At 46.5% G+C, this 23,282-nt stretch overlaps 1 protein-coding gene across 5 annotated transcripts in view; it reads left to right on the forward strand.

Annotated features, from left to right (window-relative positions):
- The window catches only part of VAV2 (vav guanine nucleotide exchange factor 2), a 128,007-nt gene that overhangs the window by 64,395 nt on the left and 40,330 nt on the right, over nucleotides 1–23,282 (forward strand). For all 5 annotated transcript variants that reach the window (XM_064727476.1, XM_064727480.1, XM_064727477.1 and 2 more), the window contains exon 3: nucleotides 15,006–15,064. In XM_064727476.1, coding sequence (XP_064583546.1) covers nucleotides 15,006–15,064 — 59 coding nt within the window. The remainder of the gene's footprint in view (nucleotides 1–15,005; nucleotides 15,065–23,282) is intronic.

Genomic DNA, 23,282 nt, shown 5'->3' on the forward strand with positions numbered 1-23,282 from the left:
TGGGAATTCCAGACATTTCTGCCATTTTAAGCACATGCAGTTATTTGCAGTGTGGATTTCTATGCCCCACATGAGGCACCTGAGCAGGGGCTCACCCTGAACTGGGATTTTTGGGGATTTTGTGCTCTGTGAAATGCCCTGTACAGTGGTAAGATTTTAATGTGCTCTTCCTGGCAGTTAGAAAATGCCAATGCTAAGAAAAAATCCCAGTTTCCTGTTCCCTTCCCACAAGTAAATACTTGTCAGGCATTTCCAGGAGCTCCAAGGGAGAAAAACCAGTTTTACCTGTTTGGTTACAACAATCTCTTTGTTCTGGACAGGAGCTCCAGGGAGGAGTTTCCCTGACCCTCTGACCTGCTCAGACCTGGGGTGACAGCAGTCACTTCTCTGATCTCATCATCCCATTTGCATCAGTGCCTTTGGGATGCAGTTTTGAGTTTTGACATTAATTGATAACTCTGCCCTGCTGGCACCAGCAATTCCTGTTCCTTTTTCACTGTTTTTTTTCCCTTTGTGGCTGGTGGGACTCTCATTCCCTCCTGCACAGGGTGTTTTCAAGGACTCCCATCCATCTTGGTGACCTTTATCAGCATTGTGTGTTCAAACCTGAGCCCTTAGAACCATCAGGGGGCTGTGGTGATGGGAGCCTGTACTCACACTTGGATAAATCCCATTTTTTCCCCTCCCCTACAACCCCAGGCTGACCACAGTGCACAGCCCAGCTGCTCTTTGTCTCTAAACTCTGCTTAAAGGGCAGGGAGGAGGTGCTTGGAGCCACATTTCCCTTTCTCTGTGTGGTGATGTGTGAGTGTATTTTTGTAATTTTCTCTCCTGTACCAAGTCTGGCTCTCCCCAGCCCACTGGGTTTGAACGTCTCATGTCGAAATCCCTCAAAGCTTCATCTCTCTGCGTGTTCCACACTTGCTCAATCTGTTCCTATTAATTTTTAAAGGCGTTTTTAGCAGCTGATAAACAGCTGGTGACACTCGGGGAGCTGCTGTGAGGCTGCACACGGAGCTGGGGGATGCTGAGGGCATGGGGATGGTGTTCCCTGGGGATGCCAACACCCCCCATGTGCTGCTCCAGGTGGGGATGGGGCTCCCCAGCCCTGCCTTTGCTCTCCCTGCTGTTTCCAACCATCCTGGCTCCCTGCAGGTCCTGAGCAGAGCTGAGCTCACACTGGAGGATCTGCCTGAGCATCCTTGACAAAGCCATTTGCATTCCTTAAATCACTGCCTGAAAACATCATGCCTGACTCCTTTTTTTTTTTTTTTTTTTTTTTCTTGGAGACAGACAAGATCTAATCTATGATATTTTTTCCTTTTTTTTTTTTACAGCTGTATGGATTTGTTAGGCCTGAAGGGACCCTTAGATCATCTTGTCTCACCCTCTGTGCAGTAGTGACTGAGGAAATGCATCCAGCTTCCCCTTCCACCCTGTCATTTGTGAGCTCTGACACCCTGCCAGAGGAGCCAATTTTGGATGTTTTTTCAGTGCAGTTCTTTTCTGGGCCCTTTTGCTGGGAGTGATGCACATTTCAGTGCATTTCAGTGAATTTCAGTCACCCCCAGAGCAGTAAATGTGCTGTCTGCAGAGGCAGAGCAGCAGCTAAATTTAAAATCCTCAGTCAAATCAAAGCACTTTGTGGGTGTATTTATCCTCTGTTACAGGATGAGAGGGAGGGAGGTGGTTTCTGGGCATCTCTGGAAAATGCCTTGTGGGTTTCTGCTCCCTCCTGCCTTCCTGCAGGTGGAAATGCATTAATTGATGTCAGAGGATTAATTAAAAGAAAAAAAGTGGCAGTGTCAGAGATCTCTGTGCCATTCTCTTTGGAAAGCCCAAGCCAGGAATTTGCCTGCCCAGGGGTAGGAGGCTGCTCCAGACAGAGTTTTGTCTGGAAACCTCTTGATGCTTCCAGTGAATCACGGATTTGGGAAATTCAGGGCTTGCTATTTTGAGAACTGAATCACAGAGGAAGTGAGGGGTTGTTTCTGTGCTCGGGCTATGATTGATGGAAAACCCTTTTTTAATTTCTGAAATAACATTTATTTCTGGAAGGTATTTCACCAGCAAAGCAGAATCTGTAATAAAATAAAACCCAATCCTTTTATCTCCTTCAGGGAGGGCAGGGAAGAGGAGGAGCAGCACCCAGAGCACAGGGATGTCTTGGCAGTCTGGAGAGGCTTCATTTGTGTCAAACATGGAATAATTGCAGAGAGAAAAGCTCCTGGTGGTGTTTGTTTGCCTGGTAGAGCTGTCCTTTCTCTTCCTCTTCCTTTTGAAACAGTTCTTGGAAAACTGGGCAGGAATTGGGCAATGAGGAAGAACAAAACACACAGATCAGGAGCTCTGATATTCAACACTGGCCTCTTCTTACAGAATGAGAATTTAAACATTTGTAGGTTTGGTTGGGTTTTTTTTCTCCCAAAAAATGAGGCAAACTCACAGAAAAAGACAATCTGACCTTACCTCAGGAGCTGGGAATTTCTCCTCTCTGCTCTGAACTGCTCCTCCCTACCCTGAGACTTCTGAACATCCTGGTTCAGCTCCTGCTGGCTGCCCGTTTTTCTAGGAATTGGGAACTGAACACAATTTTTTCCAGGAATTGGGAATTTTACACAGTTTTTTTTCCAGGAAACCCAGAGGTGACACTTTGGGGACTGACAGGAGGGCACTGAGGTGTCCAGCTGGGTGATGCTGAGGGAAGGGTCAGGCCAGCAGCAGAATCCTGGCTCATCCCTCTGCTTTAGGTGCTCAGGACAGGGAAAATGAGTGGATAGAAACAGCCTGGTGAAAATAAATGAGGAATTTCTCTTTACTACAGCTAAAGGTTCAACCAGAGCTTTCCACAGCTTTGAATGTTTGGGGTTTTTTTCTGTGTCAAGAGCTGTGAAAACGAGTGGATAGAAACAGCCTGGTGAAAACACATGAGGAATTTCTCCTTACTACAGCTAAAAGTTCAACCAGATCTTTCCACAGCTTTGAATGGGTTTTTTTTTTCTGTGTCAAGAGCAGTGGATCCCTGTGATGTCTCTCAATAACCTGGATAAATTGGGCATTTTTTCTGATGTGAAATCTTCCCTGTGGACAGGAGGAGGGAGCAGGGGGAATATTCTCTTGCCTGCCTCCATGAGTGGCAGCCTGCATCACTCTTTCTTTCCTTGGAGAAACTTAGGGAAGGACAATAAGAGCAGCTAAATTGGCAATATTGGAGGGCTGAAGTTGGTGTCAGTTGTTTTCCAGACTTGCTGGATGCTTGCAGACATTCCCAGAGTGGTGCAGGGGATGGGTAAATGATTCCCTGATTGATTTCATGTCTGAACGTGGCTTTGTGGGCTTTGGGAGCCTCCTCCAGCTCGGGAGGAAGGGCAGAGAGCTGAAGTCATAACTGAACTCAGCTTTCCTGGGTTTAGAAAGGAGAAGTTTGCTTCCTTGTGCCCCACACTTGAACTGCTGTAGGATGCTTGAGGTGATCTTATCAGAGGTTTTTAGTTACTCATGAAACCGGGACCTGGCACTTGCAAACAACCCAGGGTGGAGCTCTGTAGGACCAGGAGATGTCTCAGTGTGAGGAGCAGCTTTGAGGGTCCTGCAGCAGCCCCTGGTGATGTGATGGGCCTTGGTGCTGTGTCCAAGTGTCCCCAGTGCCTGAGAAATGGATATTTCACAATATTTAACAGGCATTTAGTGCTGATCTGGGCCAGGGAGGCAGCTCAGACTTCCCCTGCCTTTGGGGGAGTTCTGTTTGCAATGATAACAAACCCCACAAGTTTACAAGGTGCTGCTCCTCCCTGGAGTCTGGGAGAGGATTAGGGCTGAGGAAATGAGCTTCATCCTGATTTCCTGTGCTTCTCCTCCTGCTGTTCTCCTTCCTGAGTGTTTCTGCTCAGTGTCACTCTGTGTTTTGAGGTGCTTGGCATGGGGGTGCAGGGAGATGTGACCGTGTTCATGGGGGTTCTTGAACTGGGGAAGAGATGAGGATCTGACTCCATGTTTCAGAAGGCTGATTTATTATTTTATGATATATATTGCATTAAAACTATACTAAAAGAATAGAAGAAAAGGCTCTCATCAGAAGGCTAGCTAAGAATAAAAAGGAATGATGATAAAAACTTGTGTCTCGGACAGAGAGCCCGAGCCAGCTGACTGTGATTGGCCATTAATTAAAAACAACCACATGAGACCAATCCCAGATGCACCTGTTGCATTCCACAGCAGCAGACAATCAATTTTTACATTTTGTTCCTGAGGCCTCCCAGCTTCTCAGGAGGAAAAACCCTAAAGAAAGGATTTTTCATAAAAGATCTCTGTGACAGGCAGAGGAGAGCCCCAGCCCTCTCCTGGTTGTGTGTTCCCACAGCTCATGGGCACATCGAGTTATTTTGCACCTTCCTTCTCTTCTGGGCCTTTTTCCCTCCTTTTTTTAAACTTAAAAAACCTGCACCTTGGCCTAAAGGTTTAAACTTTTTACCTCCTTTTACCTAAAAAAACTAAACCTTTTCCCTCATTTTTTTAAACCCAAAGTGAAGATGTTTCATCCAGGTGGGTCTGTGCTTGTGCAGGAAGCTGCAGCAGCCCCTCCATCTGTAGAACCAAGAGGGATTCCTGCTACAAGCCCTGAGCAGCTGCAGGGAAGGAAAAACTTCATTGGGAAAGGTCTCCCATCCCTGCAAACACAGCAGTGCCAGGTTCTGAGCAAATCAAAGCAGCAAATCCCAGGCAAATTCTACAAGCTGCCTTTTACAGTGCACTTAAAACGCTCCTGTTTGCTTCCTGCCTCTTTTGTGTACCTTGGAATTACAGGAATTCCTTTGAGCTTAAACGAGTTTTTCTGTGATTTGTAAAACACAGCTGGTCTCAAACAGCCTTGGGATGGTTAAGCTGCTGCTGCAGGAGCCTTGGAGTAAATTATCTGTGTAGTGTCGAATTTTTGGATTTTGGATATTTTTGGTTTTGGATATTTTTGTGGAAGTTTTTGGTAGGGGTTTTGTTATAGTAACAAATTTTTTTGGGGAGCTTTGTTAGCATGGCTGGGGGAAGAGAATTTTGAATTTTTGGTAGGATTATTACTTAAGGATTAAGTTTTTTTGGGAGTTTTGTTAAGAGGGGTAGAGGAGGTGTTGTGTTTTATGGATTGTGCTGTACTGGTGACTATTGTGACTATTGTATTATGACTTGTAACTATTGTCAGGTGTAATTTATGCCCTTTCCACTGACTGAACCCTCACAGCATTAAATTGCTGTGTTGTAATATAGCAATGCTTAGTGCCAGCAAGAACATGCTTTAAACAGATAATAATAATAAACAAAAATATTATAGTAATAAACGACACGATTGTAAAAGTTTCTTTTTAAGTGAACAGAGTGAGGTTTTAGGAGGGATTTGGCTTCCCTGGGGCAGAGCTGATGCTTTGCAGGTAGGATGGGATGGGGGCAGTGAAGCAGAGCTGCTGGATTAGTCCAACCTGAGGGATCAATGGAAAAGCTTCAGAATTTGGAGCACAGCAGCCAGTGAAGGGTTAAACTGCAGGTGAGTCCCTGGAGGTGGGAAATTTCCATCCAGTGGGATGGAGACTCCAAAATCAAACCCCTGGGTGTGACAAGGAGGGACAAACCTTGCTCTGTCCATCTGCAGGTGGCTTGGGCATCTCCCAAAGCTCTGGGGCTCCAAAGGATTTCAACTTTTCTGCAAAAACCTGGAGGCTTCTCCGGAAAAGTTGAATTTCTGGCCCTTCCAGAAATTGGAGTACTGCAAAATGCAAAAAAAAAAAAAAGCAGCAAGCTCTTTTAAACACTTTCCTTTGTGTTGTTTTTACACACAGCTGCATCTTTTCCTTTAGCACCTGGGATAATGATGAAGGAAATCAGGCAAGGAGAGTTTTGAGCTCTTTCTCTCTCTCCAATAGGTAAATTCCTCTTTGTGCAAGTGGATTGGTTTCATCTGGATGCTTCCAATTTCTCCTGCACATGCAAAAAACCTTCCTAAACCTCTTTTTTCTTTTTTTTTTTTGGTGCTCCACATGTTTTGCTCTGACCTCCCAGCTCCCTGTTGGAGCCAAGAGGAAATGGGAACCCAGAGGAATGTGAAAATCTGTAATATTTTCTGCTTCCATCCCAGGCCTTGATCGAAAGGGATTAAATTTAATACAGATTAAAGCCAGTTTCTTGGAAGCAGGTCTGGATATCCGTGTTTTGCATCTGACTAGCTGTTTTCTCCATCTGTTTCAACAAATCCAATCAATACTGGGGGAAAGGGGGGGGATGTTTTTGCAGGAGAGCCTCGTGCAGGGAACCATTGGAAGTCCCCATGTCTGGAATTCACTTGGAATATCTCAGGGTGGAGCTGATGAGAGGGCTGGGATGGGCTGGGCTGGCAGCTTTTTAATTTAGAGTCTGGTCATTCAGTGATAAAACCACAGAATTTGGACATTAAAGCCCATCTTGTGCCACCTTCACTAGTGCAGGGTGCCCCAATCCTCCTTCAGCAATTTCAGGGATGGGGCAGCCACAGCTTTTCTGGTGACCTGTGCCAGCTGAGTGCAGAATTCCAGGTATGGGGACAGCCCAGGTGACAGCTGTGAGCAGAGCCTTGCCCTTGTCTCACCTTCTACCCCCAGGAATTAACATGAGCTGCTCCTTTTTCTGCTCTGCCTGAGCAGTGTTTTACTTTGGGTGCCTCTGACAGGGGCTTTTCCCTGGAAAGGTTTGATAGGGTTGCTCTTTTAGGGTCACAAGATGAGAATTTTGATTAAGTGCCTGACTTTGGGCACCCTGGTTTGTGGGCTGGGGTCAGAGAAAGACCTGGAGCCCTTTAGCACAAGGCTGAGGAGCAGCTGGCCCACAATCTGGAGAGTAAACTGAATTAAATCTCACTGAATTCAAATATTTAGCAGGACCAGCTGATTTCTGACAAAATTTAGCTGTCCTGGTGTTCCCTATGGCACAAGACAAATATTGGGGCCATTTTTGGGCTTGTCTGTCCATCCTCTCCTTTTGCATCAGTGCTGTGGGGTCAGGAGTTGTCTGCAAGACCCTTTCCCCTGAATATTCCTGGTTGTTACATCCATGGAAAGCACAGATATGATATTTATAATATCATGCTTAGCATGGGGTGGGCTCTGAGCCTTTTTTAGGCTCTCCACAGCCTGCAGAGACCCATCCAGAGCATCCTGGCCAAGGTTTGGACCCCCTGTCCTGCTGCTGCACCTACACCTGGGCACGAGGTGTTCTTGGGGCAGCTCAGGGTTTGCAGAGCACCTATATGAAGCTAATTAGTGGTTTTAAGGATTTTTTTTTTAGGATTTTTTTTAGAATTTTTTTAGGATTTTTTCAGGATTTTTTTTTAGGATTTTTAAGGATTTTTTTCCCCCTTCCTGCCCCTCTTTCCCGGGCCAAGTGCCCAGCACAGCTTGGTGGCTTTCAGCAGGGGCTGTCAGCGCCCACGTCCTGCCCACGTGTGTGTTCCACACCTTCCCACGCTGCAGCCCCCTCCTCTGCTGCTCAGAGCTGGGCATCCTGCCAGCTTCGTTAGGGAACAGCTCATTAGGGGCAGGGGAAGGAGCTGGACAGAGCAGAGGGGCTGTGTTGGGGTGGGGAGTGAGAATTTCTGCCTGGTTCTCACCTGAGCCAAGCTCCAAGCCGAGCCAGTTTGTTTGTGGTTTTCCCCCCTGTAATTCGCAGGAAAAAGCCCAGTTCCCCTGCCTCATTACCCTCCTTTCCCAAAGGACAAGTGATAAAAGCACAGAATTTGGACATTAAAACCCATCTTGTGCCACTTTCACTAGTGCAGGGTGCCCCAATCATCCTTCAGCAATTTCAAGGATGGGGCAGCCACAGTTTTTCTGGGTGTCCTGTGCCAGTTGAGTGCAGAATTCCAGATATGGGGACAGCCCAGGTGACAGCTGTGAGCAGAGCCATGCCCCTGCCTCACCTCCTACCACCAAGAATTAAGCTCTTTTTGTAACCATCACAAAGCCATGCTAACCCTCTCCAGTCACACCCTGGATTATTTTTTTTCCTTAATAATTCTGTAATATCTTTAATCAGGAGGGAGCACATCCAGCACCCATGGGTGCTGCTGAGCTCACTGCTCCTGCTATTCCAGGGCCATCAGATCAATCTCTGTGCCCCGCTCAGCTCGAGGCTCTTTCCCAGCTCATCTGTGTTGATTTTGGTGTTGGCTCACTTGAGAAGCTGCTGGGTTTCCCCCCCTGAGGCTTTTAAAGTCCCATCAAAGGCAGCTCCTCGCTGCTATCACATAGAGATAATAAAAGTCCTGAACGAGGCAGTGGCTCAGTGGAGGAGAGAGCCCATTAAGGAGCAGAATAACTCTTTATTGCTGCTGTATTAGAGGAACTCAGCAGCACAAAGCAGGCACTGGAGTTTCAGGGCATTAATTCCTGGGTTTGGAGCTGAGCAGGGCTGTGGCTGGGCTGGTTTGTGGCTGTTTCTCTGTGCTGGGCTGCTTTGTCTTCTTCTCTTGTTGCTTTTGGGTCTTCTCTGTGTCCTGGGAAGGTGAGGGACCTGCCCTGGCCAGGTGGGGACACAGGACATGGACACCTCTTACACACAGACATCGTGGTTTAGGGACACCAAAAATGTGTGGCAGTGTTCCCTTCCTTCCTCAGCTGGTCTGTGATGGGAAAAGACAAATTGGTGTCTTAAATATGGAGGATGTGGGGTGTGCACCTGGATAACTTATGGTGGTGTGACAGAGTGCAGAGATTTTCTAGCAGTAGCCATAAATCCACCTGAATTGTTCTTTGCTCCTCCTGGTAAGGGAACGGTGCTGGTTTTGCAGTGACTGCTCACACTTGAAAGGCTTCATGATTTTAGACATGATGCCAGCCCCAAAGAGCCCAAAATGAAACTGTTAAAATCCTACATGAGTCCTGTTCCCCCTGGAAATCAGCAGTGATTTAATATTTGCATCCCCAGCACGTAATGTGGCCAAATCATGGGTTTAATGCAAAATAGTGATGGTTTAATAACGTGTTTTTTTAAAAGCCCATTCAAGCACTTTACAGCTAATGGGGCTGGGGAAGAGGAGGAGCTGCCAGAGCTCTGGGACCAGCAATAAAGCAAATGGAAGTGACAGGGAAGGATCCCTGGTGTTTGTTGGAGGAGGGAAGAGGCTTTGCCATGCCCAGACTTCCCCATCTGTTGCAGTAAATACAGAAGCCTGGATGTGCCATCACAGGAAAACCCCACTGGCTTTGATTTGAAATCCTTATCAAATTTGTATCAGCACAAATCAGCTCAGCTGGCACCTCTCCAGAAGCTGGATGCCAGCAAACACCACACCTGGCATGAGAGGGAGTGGGAGGAGAAGCTGTGGCACATCTGGGCAGGTGAAGTGGAGCCACTGGGGAAATCACCCAGGCAGGCACTGGAAGGGCTCAAACCAATTGTCCAAACCAGTTATTATTGAGCAGCCTCATCCTCAGCAGGCAGCTGGGTGGATGTGGGCTGGTTTGGGAGGGTGGCTGTAGGAAAATCCATCTGATTGGATCCTTTCATGGGGCTGTGCCCACCCTTGGCAGCCCAGGAAGGCATCACACCATGGCCGATTGCTCCTGCCCAGCCAGGGCTGATGCTCTGCTCAGCTGCCATCAGGGGATGGGATTGAAGGAATTCTCCAGTGAATTCCCAGGATGCTGAAGCAGCAGCAGCAGCAGTCCTGGCTGCTCTGTGTCCAGGGAAAAGGGCTGGCTTGGGGTTGGTCCCTCAGGTTTTGGCTTCAATCAGATGTTCTTGAAGGGTTCTCCCAACCCTGATGATTCTGTGAAAGCCCCTTCAGCAGCACACCCCTGGTTGTGTTGATGCCTTAGGAGGAAATGATGCCTCAGGGTTTGGCTTTTCTATTTTTCAGGTTCTGTGCTGCTTTGGTGTGTAATTCTGAGGTTCATATCAGGGGATGGTGAGCTCTGTGCACAGAGCAGGGAGACAAAACAATTCCTGCTCCAGCTGGGGACCAAGGACAAATGATCCAAATCTCAGCCCAGGAGCACAAACACCGTGGGCTGGAGAGAGAAAAACAAGCAGGGTGGGACTGCCTGGGCTAAAGCTGGAATGGGACAATGAACTGCAAGGTGCAAATGGAGCAGAACTGATCCCAGTGACAGACCCTGTGAGCCATCGTGCATTTTGGGACCATTTTGGTTCATCTTGGGTTCATTTTGGGACCATTTTGGTTCATCATGGGTGCAGCCCTGGCTGGGCTCTTGTGCTGCCCAAGGTGGATCCATTGAGGAAATCCTTTTAATAAATCCCTAATTTATTCTTTAACTCTGCCCAGCTTCTGTTCTAGCTCAGCTTTCACAAGACATCAGCCCTCGCAGGTTATGCCCCAGACAATGACTGATCCAGAGCAGGCAGGTTGTGGTTTGTGCTCTCTGCCTTCCTCCCATGCCAAGCTGCTTTGCTTTTTCAGACCTGACAGAGTTTATTTGAGAGATTTTTCTGGTTGCTCAGAGATACCATCAGTTTATTTCTGATTTTGGGGTCAAGTTTCTGCCTGAGGCTGGGGATGTTTGGCCTGAGGATTTGGTTCTGCCCTTTCTGAGTTCAGGGGCAAAGCAGAAAATGACTCCCTGGAATTGCAAACTGTGCAAACCCCTCTCCATGGCAGGGCATGGGCAGAGGTGGCACAGAGAAATCTCTGCCCAGAGTTATCAATTTTGGGCAGAGCTCCTGGTTTGTTTAGAAGGAAATCTGTTCTGGAAATGCTCAGTGCTGGCTGTGAGCCCTCAGCTCATTCCTGCTCCCTGCAGTGCCCAGAGCTGGAAAGTTCCTCCTATGCAAAGTGTTCTCCAGCCCAGCTGGGGCAGTTTGTTTTTTCAAATAAAAAAAAAAAGTTTATTTTAGAGTTTTCTAGATGCTCGAAGATACCATCAGCCATAAACAATGCCAGAGGAAGTAGAAGAGCAGTGAACATAATAATTTATTTTCTATTTGGCTTTGGTTTATTTTAAAATCTGTAATTCCTAAAAGAAAGTGTTGGAAGTAAAGAAGAAAAGTGGTGAATTTTTTATTGAAGTAGTGTGGCTATTGTGGGTTTTTAAAAATTCTTTTCAAAAATCTTTAATCATTTTGTTGTTTTCCGAAATGACCAGTGAGTGTGAGAAACCCACTTTGAGTCTTGATTTTTATTTTATTTTATTTTATTTTATTTTATTTTATTTTATTTTATTTTATTTTATTTTATTTTATTTTATATATATTTTTATTTTATTTATTATTAATTTTTAAATTTTGTTTTATTTTATTTATTTTAATGTTTATTTCCTAATTTCTTAATTTATTTATCTTTTTAGTTTTAGTTTTATTTTATAATTTTATTTAAATTTTTTATTTTATATTTATAATTTTATTTATATTTTCTATTTATAATTTTATTTTTATTTTCTATTGATAATTTTATTTTTATTTTCTTTCATTCTTTTTCCCATGCAGTGCAGAACTCAGGGGCTTTTTTAAACCTGAACTCACCTGCAGGGCTCATGCCTGACTTTGTGGTGCTGTTGTTTTGCAGCAATGATTTCTCTGGTCAGTAAATGATCAGCTGGGTGCTTGGATTGAACCATAAATACAAAAACTCACTGGAATTTCAGGAATGTGAAGGGCATCCCTCACTTGTCATGGCAAAACCACCAGAAATGTCCCCATGAAGCCTTTGCAGGTCACTGGTAGAGAAAAGTGTCTGTGCACCACCTGCATGTGGCACCTTTATATTCCTATTTATATTCCTGCCACCTTATTGTCACTGGGATGTTATATATAGCTTTTATGGTAATTTTGTGTGCTGAATGCAGTTTTCAGGGAGGAAATTGCATTGAGAAATAGGTGAAAAAGTAATAATAATAGCAATAATCTGCATAAGCCCCTGGTGTTAAAACCCACGGCCCCAAATCTCCTGAAGAAAAATGCACAGATAAGAGAACAGTTTTCCAAACAACATCTTCAAATCACTTGGAGAGTGACTTTTGGGGGAAATGGCTTTAAATTGACAGAGATTTGGGTTAGGTGGATATTGGGAAGGAATTCCTGGTTGTGAGGGTGGTGAAGCCCTGGCAAAATTGCCCAAAGTGTTCAAAGTGTTCAGAGGCAAAGCAAAATTCAGGTTGGAATATCTGTTTGAGTTGTTTTGGTGTGTCCTGGCATTCCAGGAGCAGGGAAAAGCCTCAGCTGGGATCAGGGACCCTCCTGCTGCCCTGTGGGTGTGGGACAGATCCTGACCTAACCTGAGCCAGAATCAGGCCTGGGTTTGCCTGCAAATAAGAAGTTTTTTACAGGGCAAAATGAGACACAGTTTAGCAAACACTTAAGGGCTGAGTTAGTTTTAATAATGTTGTTTAATCCTGTAGAAATTGAGAGGATTACTGATCCTAAACGCTTCCCTGGCTGGGAGCTGGGGTTTGTGAGGAGCTGGGCTGGCACTGGGCTTGTCTTGCTTTCAGAAGATGTTGGGAAAAATATTCCTGATATTGGGACAGAAAAATATTCCTGATATTGGGACAGAAAAATATTCCTGATATTGGGACAGCCCTTCTGGAGGTGCTTCAAGGAGGCTTTTTTGTGCCTGGTCCCTCACACTGGGTGGTTTGGCTTTGTCAGCTGAGCGTGGATTTGGGATCCGTGGATTTGGGATCCTCACTGGGCTGTGCTGGTTCCTCATTTTCTCAGCTGAGTGTGCATTTGGGATCCCTGGATTTGGTATCTGTGGGTTTGGGATCTGTGGATTTGGGATCCTCACTCAGCTGTGCTGGCTCCTGATTTTCTCACCTGAGTGTGGATTTGGGATCCTCACTGGGCTGTGCTGGCTCCTCACTTCCTCACCTGAACGTGTGTTTGGGATCTGTGGATTTGGGATCCCAACTCAGCTGTGCTGGCTCGTCCCTACCTCACCTGAATATGGATTTGGGATCCGTGGATTTGGGATCCTCGCTGGGCTGTGCTGGCTCTTGACTTTCTCAGCTGAATGTGGATTTGGGATCTGTGGATTTGGGATCCCAACTGAGATGTGCTGGCTCCTCCCTTCCTCACCTGAGTGTGGTTTTGGGATAGTGGATTTGGGATCCTCACTGGGCTGTGCTGGGTCCTCACTTTCTCAGCTGAGTGTGGGTTTGGGATCTGTGGATTTGGGATCCATGGATTTGGGATCAGTGGATTTGGGATCCATGGATTTTGGATCCTGGATTTGGGATCTGTACATTTGGGATCCTCACTGGGCTGTGCTGGCTCCTCACTTTCTCAGCTGAGTGTGGGTTTGGGATCTGTGGATTTGGGATCCATGGATTTGGGATCAGTGGATTTGGGATTTGTGCATTTGGGATCAGTGGGTTTGGGATCCATGGATTTGGGATCCTCACTGGGCTGTGCTGGCTCCTCACTTCCTCACCTGAGTGTGGGTTTGGGAATCTGTTGATTTGGGATCTTGGGGTTTGGGATCACTGGATTTGGGATCTGTACATTTGGGATCAGTGGATTTGGGATCCCCACTGGGCTGTGCTGGCCCCTCACTGGAAGCAGAGCCAGGTTTGATGTGCCAGGCTGAGCACAGAGCAGAGGGAGCCGTGCTGGGGAGGAGAACTGGGAACTTTTCTCTTCCATTTCCCTGGAAGTCAAACCCCGCGGTGGCACTGTCTGATTCATAAACTGGATTTTTACTTCAAAAGGCTAAAAATAGAGCATGGAGAGACTCATTCAGTCACTCTAGGATTTCCCTGGTGCTATTTTCAGCCCCCTGGAGCAGGGCTGGGAGTGCCAGGGGAGTTTCCATCTCTGTGCCCTGTCTGGGCTGGGTGTTCCAGGCACCACTCGAGGTGTTCTGAGCCCTGGAGCCTCTCAGGGATGTTCTGTTCCCTGTTTTCCATGTGGAAATCCCCCACTTTTTTCGGGTGATTTCCCAGTTTTTTGGTTGCTGCCCTGGCTTTGGCTCCACACCAGCAGCTGACAGCCAGGCTGGCATTCATGGCACATGAAAAATGAGAGGGATGAAAGTTGCAAAAAGGCGTGGAGGGAAACGATGGTGTGAGATGATGCTCTCATTGATGTCCTGGGATAAAAATGTGGCTCTGAGTTCATCCCAGGAGAAAATCCAGGGTTGTGGTCCCTGGTGGGTGGTGTGGAGGTGGCTCAGCAAAGCAGAGGAGCATCCCAAAGTAAAATTCCTGAATAAAGGGTTGGATGCAGGGCAGCCCCAGGCAGCAGCAGCCCCCAGGGGCTGGGTTTGTACACCTGGAGCCCTTTATCCATGTCCCATCCCAGGAGATTGGAAACCAGCCCAAAAATAACAGCTTTGTTTTTATCACCCCAGCTTTGAAATGGTGAATGTGAACAAGGGTAAAACACACTTTAAATCCAGCTCAAACCCATCCTTTGTTCCTCTTCATTGAAAATTCCCCTTAGCAATTAAAACTTCCATCAAAAATGGGAGTTTTTCTGAAAATCCTGGTGGTTTTATTGCTTCTGATTGCAGTGCTGATGAGAATATTTTGGTGTTGAATCACTCCTGGCTGTTTTCTGCCAGAAAAGGGCGATGGTCTGCACCCACCTCTGACAAACTGATGATGCATCTTTATTGAATTGCAAGAAGCCAGAGCTGTTCAGCCTTGGCAAGTTTTGCCTCAATAAGATCATTTTGTGTGAGGAGAGCCACGGAAGGAGTTGTAATCCTTTTGTAATAAAACACAAACTATAAGAGGGTTTTCTGAACGCTTCTTAGTGTTGCATAAAACCTGTCAGGGCAGGTCTGGGCTCATTAAATGAGTGTGGGGATGGAATTTCCTCAGATGAAGCTGTTCAGTAATATCCTGAGGGTTCAGTGTCTTTTGTGCTCAGTGGTGGAAGCTAAAGCAGGGTGCTGATGGTGACACTGTGACACTCAGGGGGGACTGGAACATTTCCATCCCAGCTCCAAGCACCAGGCTGGGGGTCCTTGGGCTCCCACCAAACCTTCCTGTGTCCTCAGTAAGCACTCCAGCCTCTTTTTCTCTCATTTCCAGGTGATCTCTGCAGTATCCAGGCTCTCCTTCCACAGCATTGCTCAAACCAAAGGAATTAGGTAAGATCCTTTCCATATGACACCTTAAAAAATAGCATCTCTCCATATTCCTTGTATTTAATCACATCACACTCTTCAGAAGCTGCACATAATGGGGTTGAACAGACACCTCTGGAATGCAGGTAGGAATAGTTGCAGATGAAATAAGTGAAAATATGAGGAATTGTGTACACTGTTTGTGCTGGGGAATGCAGCAGGGAGAGTTTTGCTGTCTGCAGTATCCAGGCTCTCCTTCCACAGCATTGCTCAAACCAAAAGAAATTAGGTAAGATCCTTTCCATATGACACCTTAAAAAATAACATCTCTCCATATTCCTTGTATTTAATCACATCACACTCTTCAGAAGCTGCACATAATGGGGTTAAACAGACACCAAGGTACCTTTGGGATGCAGATGAAATAAGTGAAAACATGAGGAATTTTTCATGCTGGGGAGGGCAGCAGGGAGAGTTTTGCTATCTCTGTCTGGAGGTTTTGCTCAACTCCAGGAGGGATCCCAAGAAAGCCAGCAGTGCTCAGGAGCTGTGGCATCACCCCAGTGTCCCCCGTGCAGGAGAGCCCAGGGACCTTTCTGCCCCAAACAACTGGGAAATGTCCCCTGGCTGTGTCACAGCACATCTTGGTGTGGGGTTGCAGGCTGTGCTGCCTGCTCCTCCTCTGAGGGAGCAGTGCAGAAGGAATTAACAGCAGCAGACAGCCCCTATTAAGCAGAGCTGTTATCCTGCTCTTTGTTCAGCTCCCTGCAAAATTGCTTTGCAATTGCTTTTCCTTGTTAGAGTGCATTTGTATTATTAATCTGGGAACATCTCATTAGGGCCACGGCTATAACAGGGATGAGTTTGCAGCCTAAATTACCTCTGCTCGTTTTTCTGGGGAGGGAATGTGTCTGTTTTCTGTTTTCACCCCTCCAGCTACAGAACACATTGGATTTTCTCCACACGTGTCCTGCTGCTGTTCTGGTGGGGATCTGTGGTGCATCCCAAGGCAGGCACAGCCAGGATGAAGGGAAGGATGGGATCCCTGCCCCACTCCCAGCCCTGCCACCCACCCCTGCCACCATTCCCACTGTTGGAACATATTTTCCCTGCCTTGTCTGTGCTGAGATTGCTGGAGGGGAACAGCTTTTCACGTGTAAAACCAGCTCAGAGCCTTCCCATCTGTTAAACACAGATCCCAGCAGGGCTGGGGGAGAGGCAGGGCCCGGGGTCTGGGGGAGGAAGATGTGCTGTGAGTTAAGGGCTGTTTGTTGTGGTGATAGCCCTGAGTCCTGCAGTGGTTTTTGTTTTAAGGGAAAGGAACATCCAAGGGGTTTGGAGGCTGGGGGATTCATGTGCACAAACTGCAGTGCCTTGGCAAGGGCTGGGTGCAGCCCCACATTGCCCTTCACAGAGAAAAGCGAGGCACAATCCTTCCCAAGAATATTTCTGGGATTCACATTCTCTGAACCTCAGAGGAAGAAAACACAATTCTTATCATTTGCTGTGGCTGTGTTTGTGCCAAAGTAGAATGCAGCATGGAGATTGTTTACCCACAGTGATGGTGTTTTGTTTCCTTGGCCAAGAGTGTGTGTGTGTGTCAGGACTGTTGGGGGACAGTCACAAGATTCTGTGCAGTTGTGTGCAGGGTTAAGTGCTTGGCAGGTTCAGTTTTAGATAGAAATATTATTATTATTATTATTATTAGTAGTAGTAATAATAATAATTTTATTATTATATTATAATATGGTAATATAGTATAATATTATAATAGCTAGACTAATATAGTATAATAAAGTAATTAATTAGTCTTCTGATAGTGATGGTGTTTTGTTTCCTTGGCCTATCAGGGCCAAAAGTGTGTCAGGACTGTGGGTGACAGTCACGAGATTCTGGGTAGTTGTGTGCAGGTTGAGTGCATGGCAGGTTCAGTTTTAAATAGAATAATACCATATAATATACTACTACTACTACTAAAAATATTCTAATATAATAATAATAATAAATAATTATAATATAATAATATTATAATAGTATTATAATATTATACTACATCACACTATAATATTATAATATAGTGTAATATAGTATAATATTATAATAGATAAAATAATATAGTATAATAAAGTAATTAATTAGCCTTCTGACATCCATGGAGTCCTCCTCATCCCCTTGGCAGGGCCATCACAGCATTTCTGTAGCTGGGTTTAAATCTTGGGGCGTCACTGGGAGGGTTCCAGGTGTGACCCCTGGCAAAGCCCTTCCCAAGGCAGGGAGGGGGTCCTGGATCCAGCTCAGAGGATGGAGCTCCATCCCCTGGGAAGCTTTGCTGAGCCCCTGTTGGTTGTGTGAGGGCTGGCAGAGCTGGGATGTGGAGACAAGGGATTTTGCTGTTCTTGTGGGTATGTGGCTTTTTCTCGTTCATTTTACAACTGGCATTTACAGTTCCCCCTAAAATCCTTTATCTTGGAAGCCTTTGGCACCGTAATTACACAAGAATAGCACAGAGCTTATGAGCCTTTGCTTCTAACCCTGTTTTCCTGTGTGTTAACCCCGTTTCTCCTCCAGCTCTGCAGGAACAGACAATGCTGTCACTCCTTTAGCTGGAAAATAGAACAGACTGGAAATGAATTCTGTAATTCCAGCAAAATGCCCTCCTGGGAGTGTTCCCTCCCATCTCACTGTCCCCTGCAGCCACAGAGCCCTGGCTTTGTCCATTGCTGCATCTTCTTTCCTTTAAATTAGGTGATTTCTTGCTGCACCATCACAAACCCCTCAATGGCAGAAACTAATCTCCAATGAATGAATCTGAATTAATCTAATCTTGTGGGAACCAGCAGCAGCTCTGGCTCCCTGAAGGGACTGCTCACATCAGCTCATTGGGTCCATCCTCTTCCCTCTCCCAGTGAAGATGCTTCCCTTGGAAGTGGGAAAAATCTTGTTGGCTTAGGCACAGTGCTTAAAACCACGGTAAATACAGTGAAATTTGGATGCTGGGTGGATTGCATGGTGTTCAGTCCCACAGCATGAATGTGGCTCTGCTCCAATCCCTGTTTTAGGGGCCTGAGAATCAGGATCACACAAATTAACAGTGAAATAAATCCCAAAGCCTGCTCCTTGTCCTTGAACAAGTTTCATGGCGTGGAGAAAAATAAAAATCAATCTTGTGTGCTGTTCAGTGTGAAAAAAGAAATCCACTCTTTCTGTCTTAATAATTTCTGGCTGCAGGAGCCTTGGCAGAGGAGCCCAGTTTCCCAGAGTCCTGCAGATAGCTATCAGCGCAGCTCTGTGGAGATGACAGTGCTTATTCCAAGAAACAAGCAGCAAAACCAGGGCAAAATCTCCATCCTGAATGCAGTGTTTTATTTGCAGTGTGCCCAATGTGCAGCAGCTGCAGCTCCAGCCCTGCTGTGACCATCCTGTGCCTGCCCTGTCCCCATCCCAGGGCTGCTTGCACAAATCCTGCAGGAAGCAGAGCTCTGCAGGCTCTGTGCTGATGGGCTGGGAACTTTCTGCTGGGATTTTGATCCCTCTTTTGTCCCAAATAGTTCTACACAGTCACAAAGAGCAGATCCCATTCTTCTCGTTTTTCGCTCTTCAGCCCATGTTGTTTGTGCTCTTGGCCTGAGATTTGGATAATTTGGGAATTTTCTGCTGGGGTTTTGATCCCCCTGTTGTCTCAAATAGTTGTACACAGTCACAAAGAGCAGATCCCATCCTTCTTGTTTGTCTCCCTTCAGCCCACATTGTTTCTGCTCTTTGGGCCTGAGATTTGGATAATTTGGGAATTTTCTGCTGGGATTTTGATCCTTCTGCTGTCCCAAAGGGTTGTACACAGGGATAATAAAGAGCAGATCCCATCCTTCTTGGTTTTCTCTCTTCAGCCCACGTTGTTTGTGTTCTTGGGCCTGAGATTTGGATAATTTGGGGATTTTCTGCTGAGATTTTGATCCCCCTGTTGTCCCAAAGGGTTTTACACAGGGACAAAGAGCAGATCCCATCCTTCTTGTTTTTCTCTCTTCATCCCACTTTGTTTGTGCTCTTGGGCCTGAATTTTGGATTATTTTTCCTTGGTCCCCAGCTAGAGAAGGAATTGTTTTGTCTCCCTACTCTGTGAAGGGAATCCCTGCTCTCCTCACCATCCCCTCATGTGAAGCTCAGAATTACACACCAAAGCAGCACAGAATCTGAAAAATCATTGCTCAGGAGAGGAGATTTATTTGTTATTGGTTCTCATCCTTCTCTCCATCTCTTTGGAGGACTGTCAACACTTCCAGGGAGAAGTTCCACTGTGCTCCATCCCTGAACAAGGAGCCTTTATTATCGAGCTAGGATTTTCCACTGCAGCCCTAATTCCATTACCCCATTCCCACGCTGGCTGGCACCTCCCAGCCAGCCTGCAGGATCCTGCAGCAGCTTGCTCTTTGCACAGGGATGTCGTGCAAAGCTTCTCCTGGCCTTTGGAGCCAGAATTTTCATTCCCTTCCCGAGTTTTCATTGCGTTTTCTTTCCAAGTTTTCTTGAGCAAACTCAGCTCTCTGGAGGACAGCAAGACTTCTTATTGCAGGTCCCAATAAACCAGGATTATAATTATATTTTTAAAGCTTTTTTTTTTCCTGTTTTCCCTTAAGACTTTCCTGCCACAGCCACGGCTGTTCCTGCTGCCTGTGGCACATCCTGGCGTCCTCTGGGCTCCATCATCCTCCTCGTGCTCTGGGGGCTGAAAGGGAGCTCTGAGCAGAGCAGGGGGCACGTGTTTATTCATCTCCCTGAGATCTGTGTTTTTCCTGGAAGCAGAGTTCTGCAAGCCAAGCAGGAGGTTCAGGAATATTGGCTCGTGCTGCCTGCATGCATTTTTCATGTGTGCACAGCAGAGCCCAGCTGAGGACAGGAAGGGGTTTGAGTGTTCAGAGGCCTTTGTGGAGGCCCTAAATCTGAGTAAATCCTTTCTCTATGAACTGAACCTCTCAGTGACTCTCCTCAGAAGGCACCACAGTTAATAAAAGGCAGTTAAAAACCAAAATGGTCCCAAAATGCATGACCACTCATGGGGTCTCACTTTGATCAGTTCTGCTCCATTTGCATCTTGCAGTTCATTGTCCAATTCCAGATTTACCCCATGCAGTCCCATCCTGCTTGTTTTTCTTTCTTCATTCCACTATTGTTTGTGCTCTTGGGCTGAGATTTGGATCATTTGTCCTTGGTGCCCAGCTAGAGCAGGAATTTTGTCTCCCTGCTCTGTGAGGAGAGCTCACCATCCCCTGATATAAAGCTCAGAATTACACACAAAAGCAGCACAGAATCTGAAAAATATAAAAGCTGAAAACTGAAGCATCAATCCCACCATCAAACCCCACATGTTGCAGAAGATGTGGTGGCACAAGCTGGAGCTGATCAGGATGTTCCCCTCGCTGTCCTGAAGGAGAGAAGGGAGATGGGGAAGATATTTTATGGCCTTTGCAGTGATTCTCCAGCATCCTCAGGCTTCCTGCAGATCAGATTTGGTCTCTGCTCCCCCTTCCCCTGGGGATGGGAGGCAGATCCAGCTGGGTGTGAAAATGGCAAGCAATTAAAGGCACTGACAATTAAGTCCTCAAGTGACTCCTGATGGGGAGGTTGTCAGGGCTCCTCTTCTCCTGAAGGTTGGTTTTACAAGGCCTGTTTTATTCCCTGCCAAGGGCTCTCTGGAATTGCACTCGGCCCATTATTCTTTTACTGCCGTTGTGTTTTCCTTGTACACACTTTAAGTGTTGCTATAAAATGGATGGAGAAGGCTGTGGGAGGATCTGTGTCTGGAAATGGGTGCAGTTGCTGGTTTTGCAGAGCTCTCCTGGAACTGGGACCAGTTTTGGTACAGACTCAGGGAGGCTCAGCACAAGCCCCACAAGCAGGAGACCAGGTGGGGATTGTTTCTTCTCACCCTACCAAACCTTTAGGATTCACCATAAAACTCCATTTGTTGATAAGCAGAATCCTTGGCTGAAAAGCAGCTCCTTTCCCACTTTAGGAAAAAAAAAAAAAAAAAAACAAACATTAACAGATTTTTTTTTTTGGCAAGTTTATATCCTCACAGAGAGCCTGAAAAAAAGAAAAAAATCCCTGACATGTTTTGCTGCATGCCTGCTTTGTAGGCTGGGGAGATGCTGAGGTCACCCCACCAGCATCTGCTCACAAAGCAAAGGCAGCTTCTCTGTCCCTCCCCAGCAGCAGCTTTGCTTAATGAGCACGGCTCTGATGAGCTCAGCTCTGATGAGCTGGGCTCAGCTGGGGCTTGCTGGGCTTTGGGGTCACCTCCTGTGTCACTGGTGCTTCCCTCAGGCTCCTCCTGTGTCACTGCCCGCCCTGTGGGACCTTTCCAGCACCTCCCCAAAATGCAGCTCTTGCCCCCAAGGATGCTCCAAGGATGGAGAAGGCTCCAGGCTCTGAAATAGGGGACCTGGGAGGTTCCAGTACTGGGGGATGAGGATAAATGTGCCTGGAGATGGGCACTTGGATGCTCTGGACAGCCCAGGTGTCTCTGCAGCTCTCTGGGGCAGGGATTCCTGGTGTCCCTCAGGATGGGCTGTCTGGAGCTGGTTTGTGCTGCAAGAGGGTTTATCTTGTGCTGGAATCAAACAGAAAGGTTCATTTTGGTAGTTATTTCTTTTTATTGGCACACGTTTCACAGGGTGGTACAGCAGGAAAACTCAGAGTGCTGAAAGATCTCCTTGTGCTGCTTTGCTGCAGGTTAAAAATGGGGATTTCATGATTTCAGGTGTTTTCCAGTGTGAGGCAGTGGATGTTGTTGGTGAGATGCATCCCAGGTCTTTACTGGGCCAGTCATTCCCTGCTGGTTGGTTGTGCTGTTACCCCACAGAGTTTGGATCTTTTTTATTCCTTTCTTTTCAAGAAAGACATTTCTGGATTCCCTTTTTGATTTTATCCATCTGTTCTCTTCAGTGTGGAGAAAATCATTTCTCATGCTGGAGTGAGGCATTGGTACACGAGGGCTTTTTAAAAACGCGATAATGTGTCGAAACATAAAATTCTGTGAGCTGTTATCTTCTTGTCTTCTCATCTCCAGAAATGCTCAGTTCAGATTGGAGCTGAGGATAAAGCAGGGCCTGCAGCTCACCCTTGGGTGCTGACACTGCACTGAGTGCTCTCCTGCAAAATCATCATCATCATCATCATCTTTGTTAGCTGGTGATGTAACTCACTCTTTCCCTGCTGAATTTCCATCAGAATTCATCGTGCAAGAATTTCTGCAACTTCCAGACCACAAATGAAAGCAAACTGTAATTTTTCAGAGGATGTGTCTAAAATTTGGCTCCCCGTGAGGTGCTTCTTTCCAGAGATGAGTAATGTAACAGAAAAGTGTGATTTTAATTAAATTCAGCAGCTTTTGGTATGCTCTGATGGGTCTTGTTCTGCACAGGGAGAATTGCTTTTATTCTGATTTATAAAAATGGATTTTGGGGGCATTAATAGGGTGGTTTTACCTCACAGGACCAGGATCATTGCCTGGTGCTGCTCCTTTTCACAGGTGGGAACCAAATTTTGGAGGGGCAGCTCCAGGTCAGCTCTTTGCTGGTGCCTGGTCAGCTCCCCAGTCGCCTCTTGGTAAATTAATGCTGCTTTTTATATAAACTATTCTGCCTAATTCCATTAAGCCAACAAGGGGAGCATTTTTTGTGGTGTGTAAAAGTCTTGGAACGATATCTGATTTTCTTTGGGCAGCTCCAGGAGTGCTCAGGGTTCCAGAACTGAGGGCACAGGAATGGGGTGACCCCAGTGCCTCGTCCTCCTGGAGAAAAAAAAGGAGGAAAAAAGAAAAGGGGAATGTTGGAGCTACCAAAATAATGTGCTGGGAACAACCAAAAAATCCCAAATTTTGGGATTGAAGCAGCATTAAATCTCAGCAGTGGGACAGAAGAACTTTTCTGGAAGTATGGGAGGTGTGGGGCTGAGAACCCCACTCCCAAACTCCCATGGGAACACAGCCTGAAGCTTAAAATGTTGGTGAAATCAGTGTCCTGTGGGATTTCTGTGCATTGCCTTCAAAGCAGGGATATCAGGGGGTCTGCACACCCAACCAGGGGTGCTGGAAATCCTGCAGGGTGCGGTTTCAGGCTCCACACCACGGGAATATTTTTGCGCCAGGAGGATCCAGCGCAGCCCTGTCCATCCCAGCAGAGCTGCAGGAGCTCCTTTGCACCAGCTTGAGGCTCTGCTCCTTGCCATTAGTGCAGAAATGGCTCGC

The sequence above is a fragment of the Zonotrichia leucophrys genome, chromosome 17 (assembly GCF_028769735.1).
Source record: "Zonotrichia leucophrys gambelii isolate GWCS_2022_RI chromosome 17, RI_Zleu_2.0, whole genome shotgun sequence".
Lineage (NCBI taxonomy): Eukaryota > Metazoa > Chordata > Aves > Passeriformes > Passerellidae > Zonotrichia > Zonotrichia leucophrys.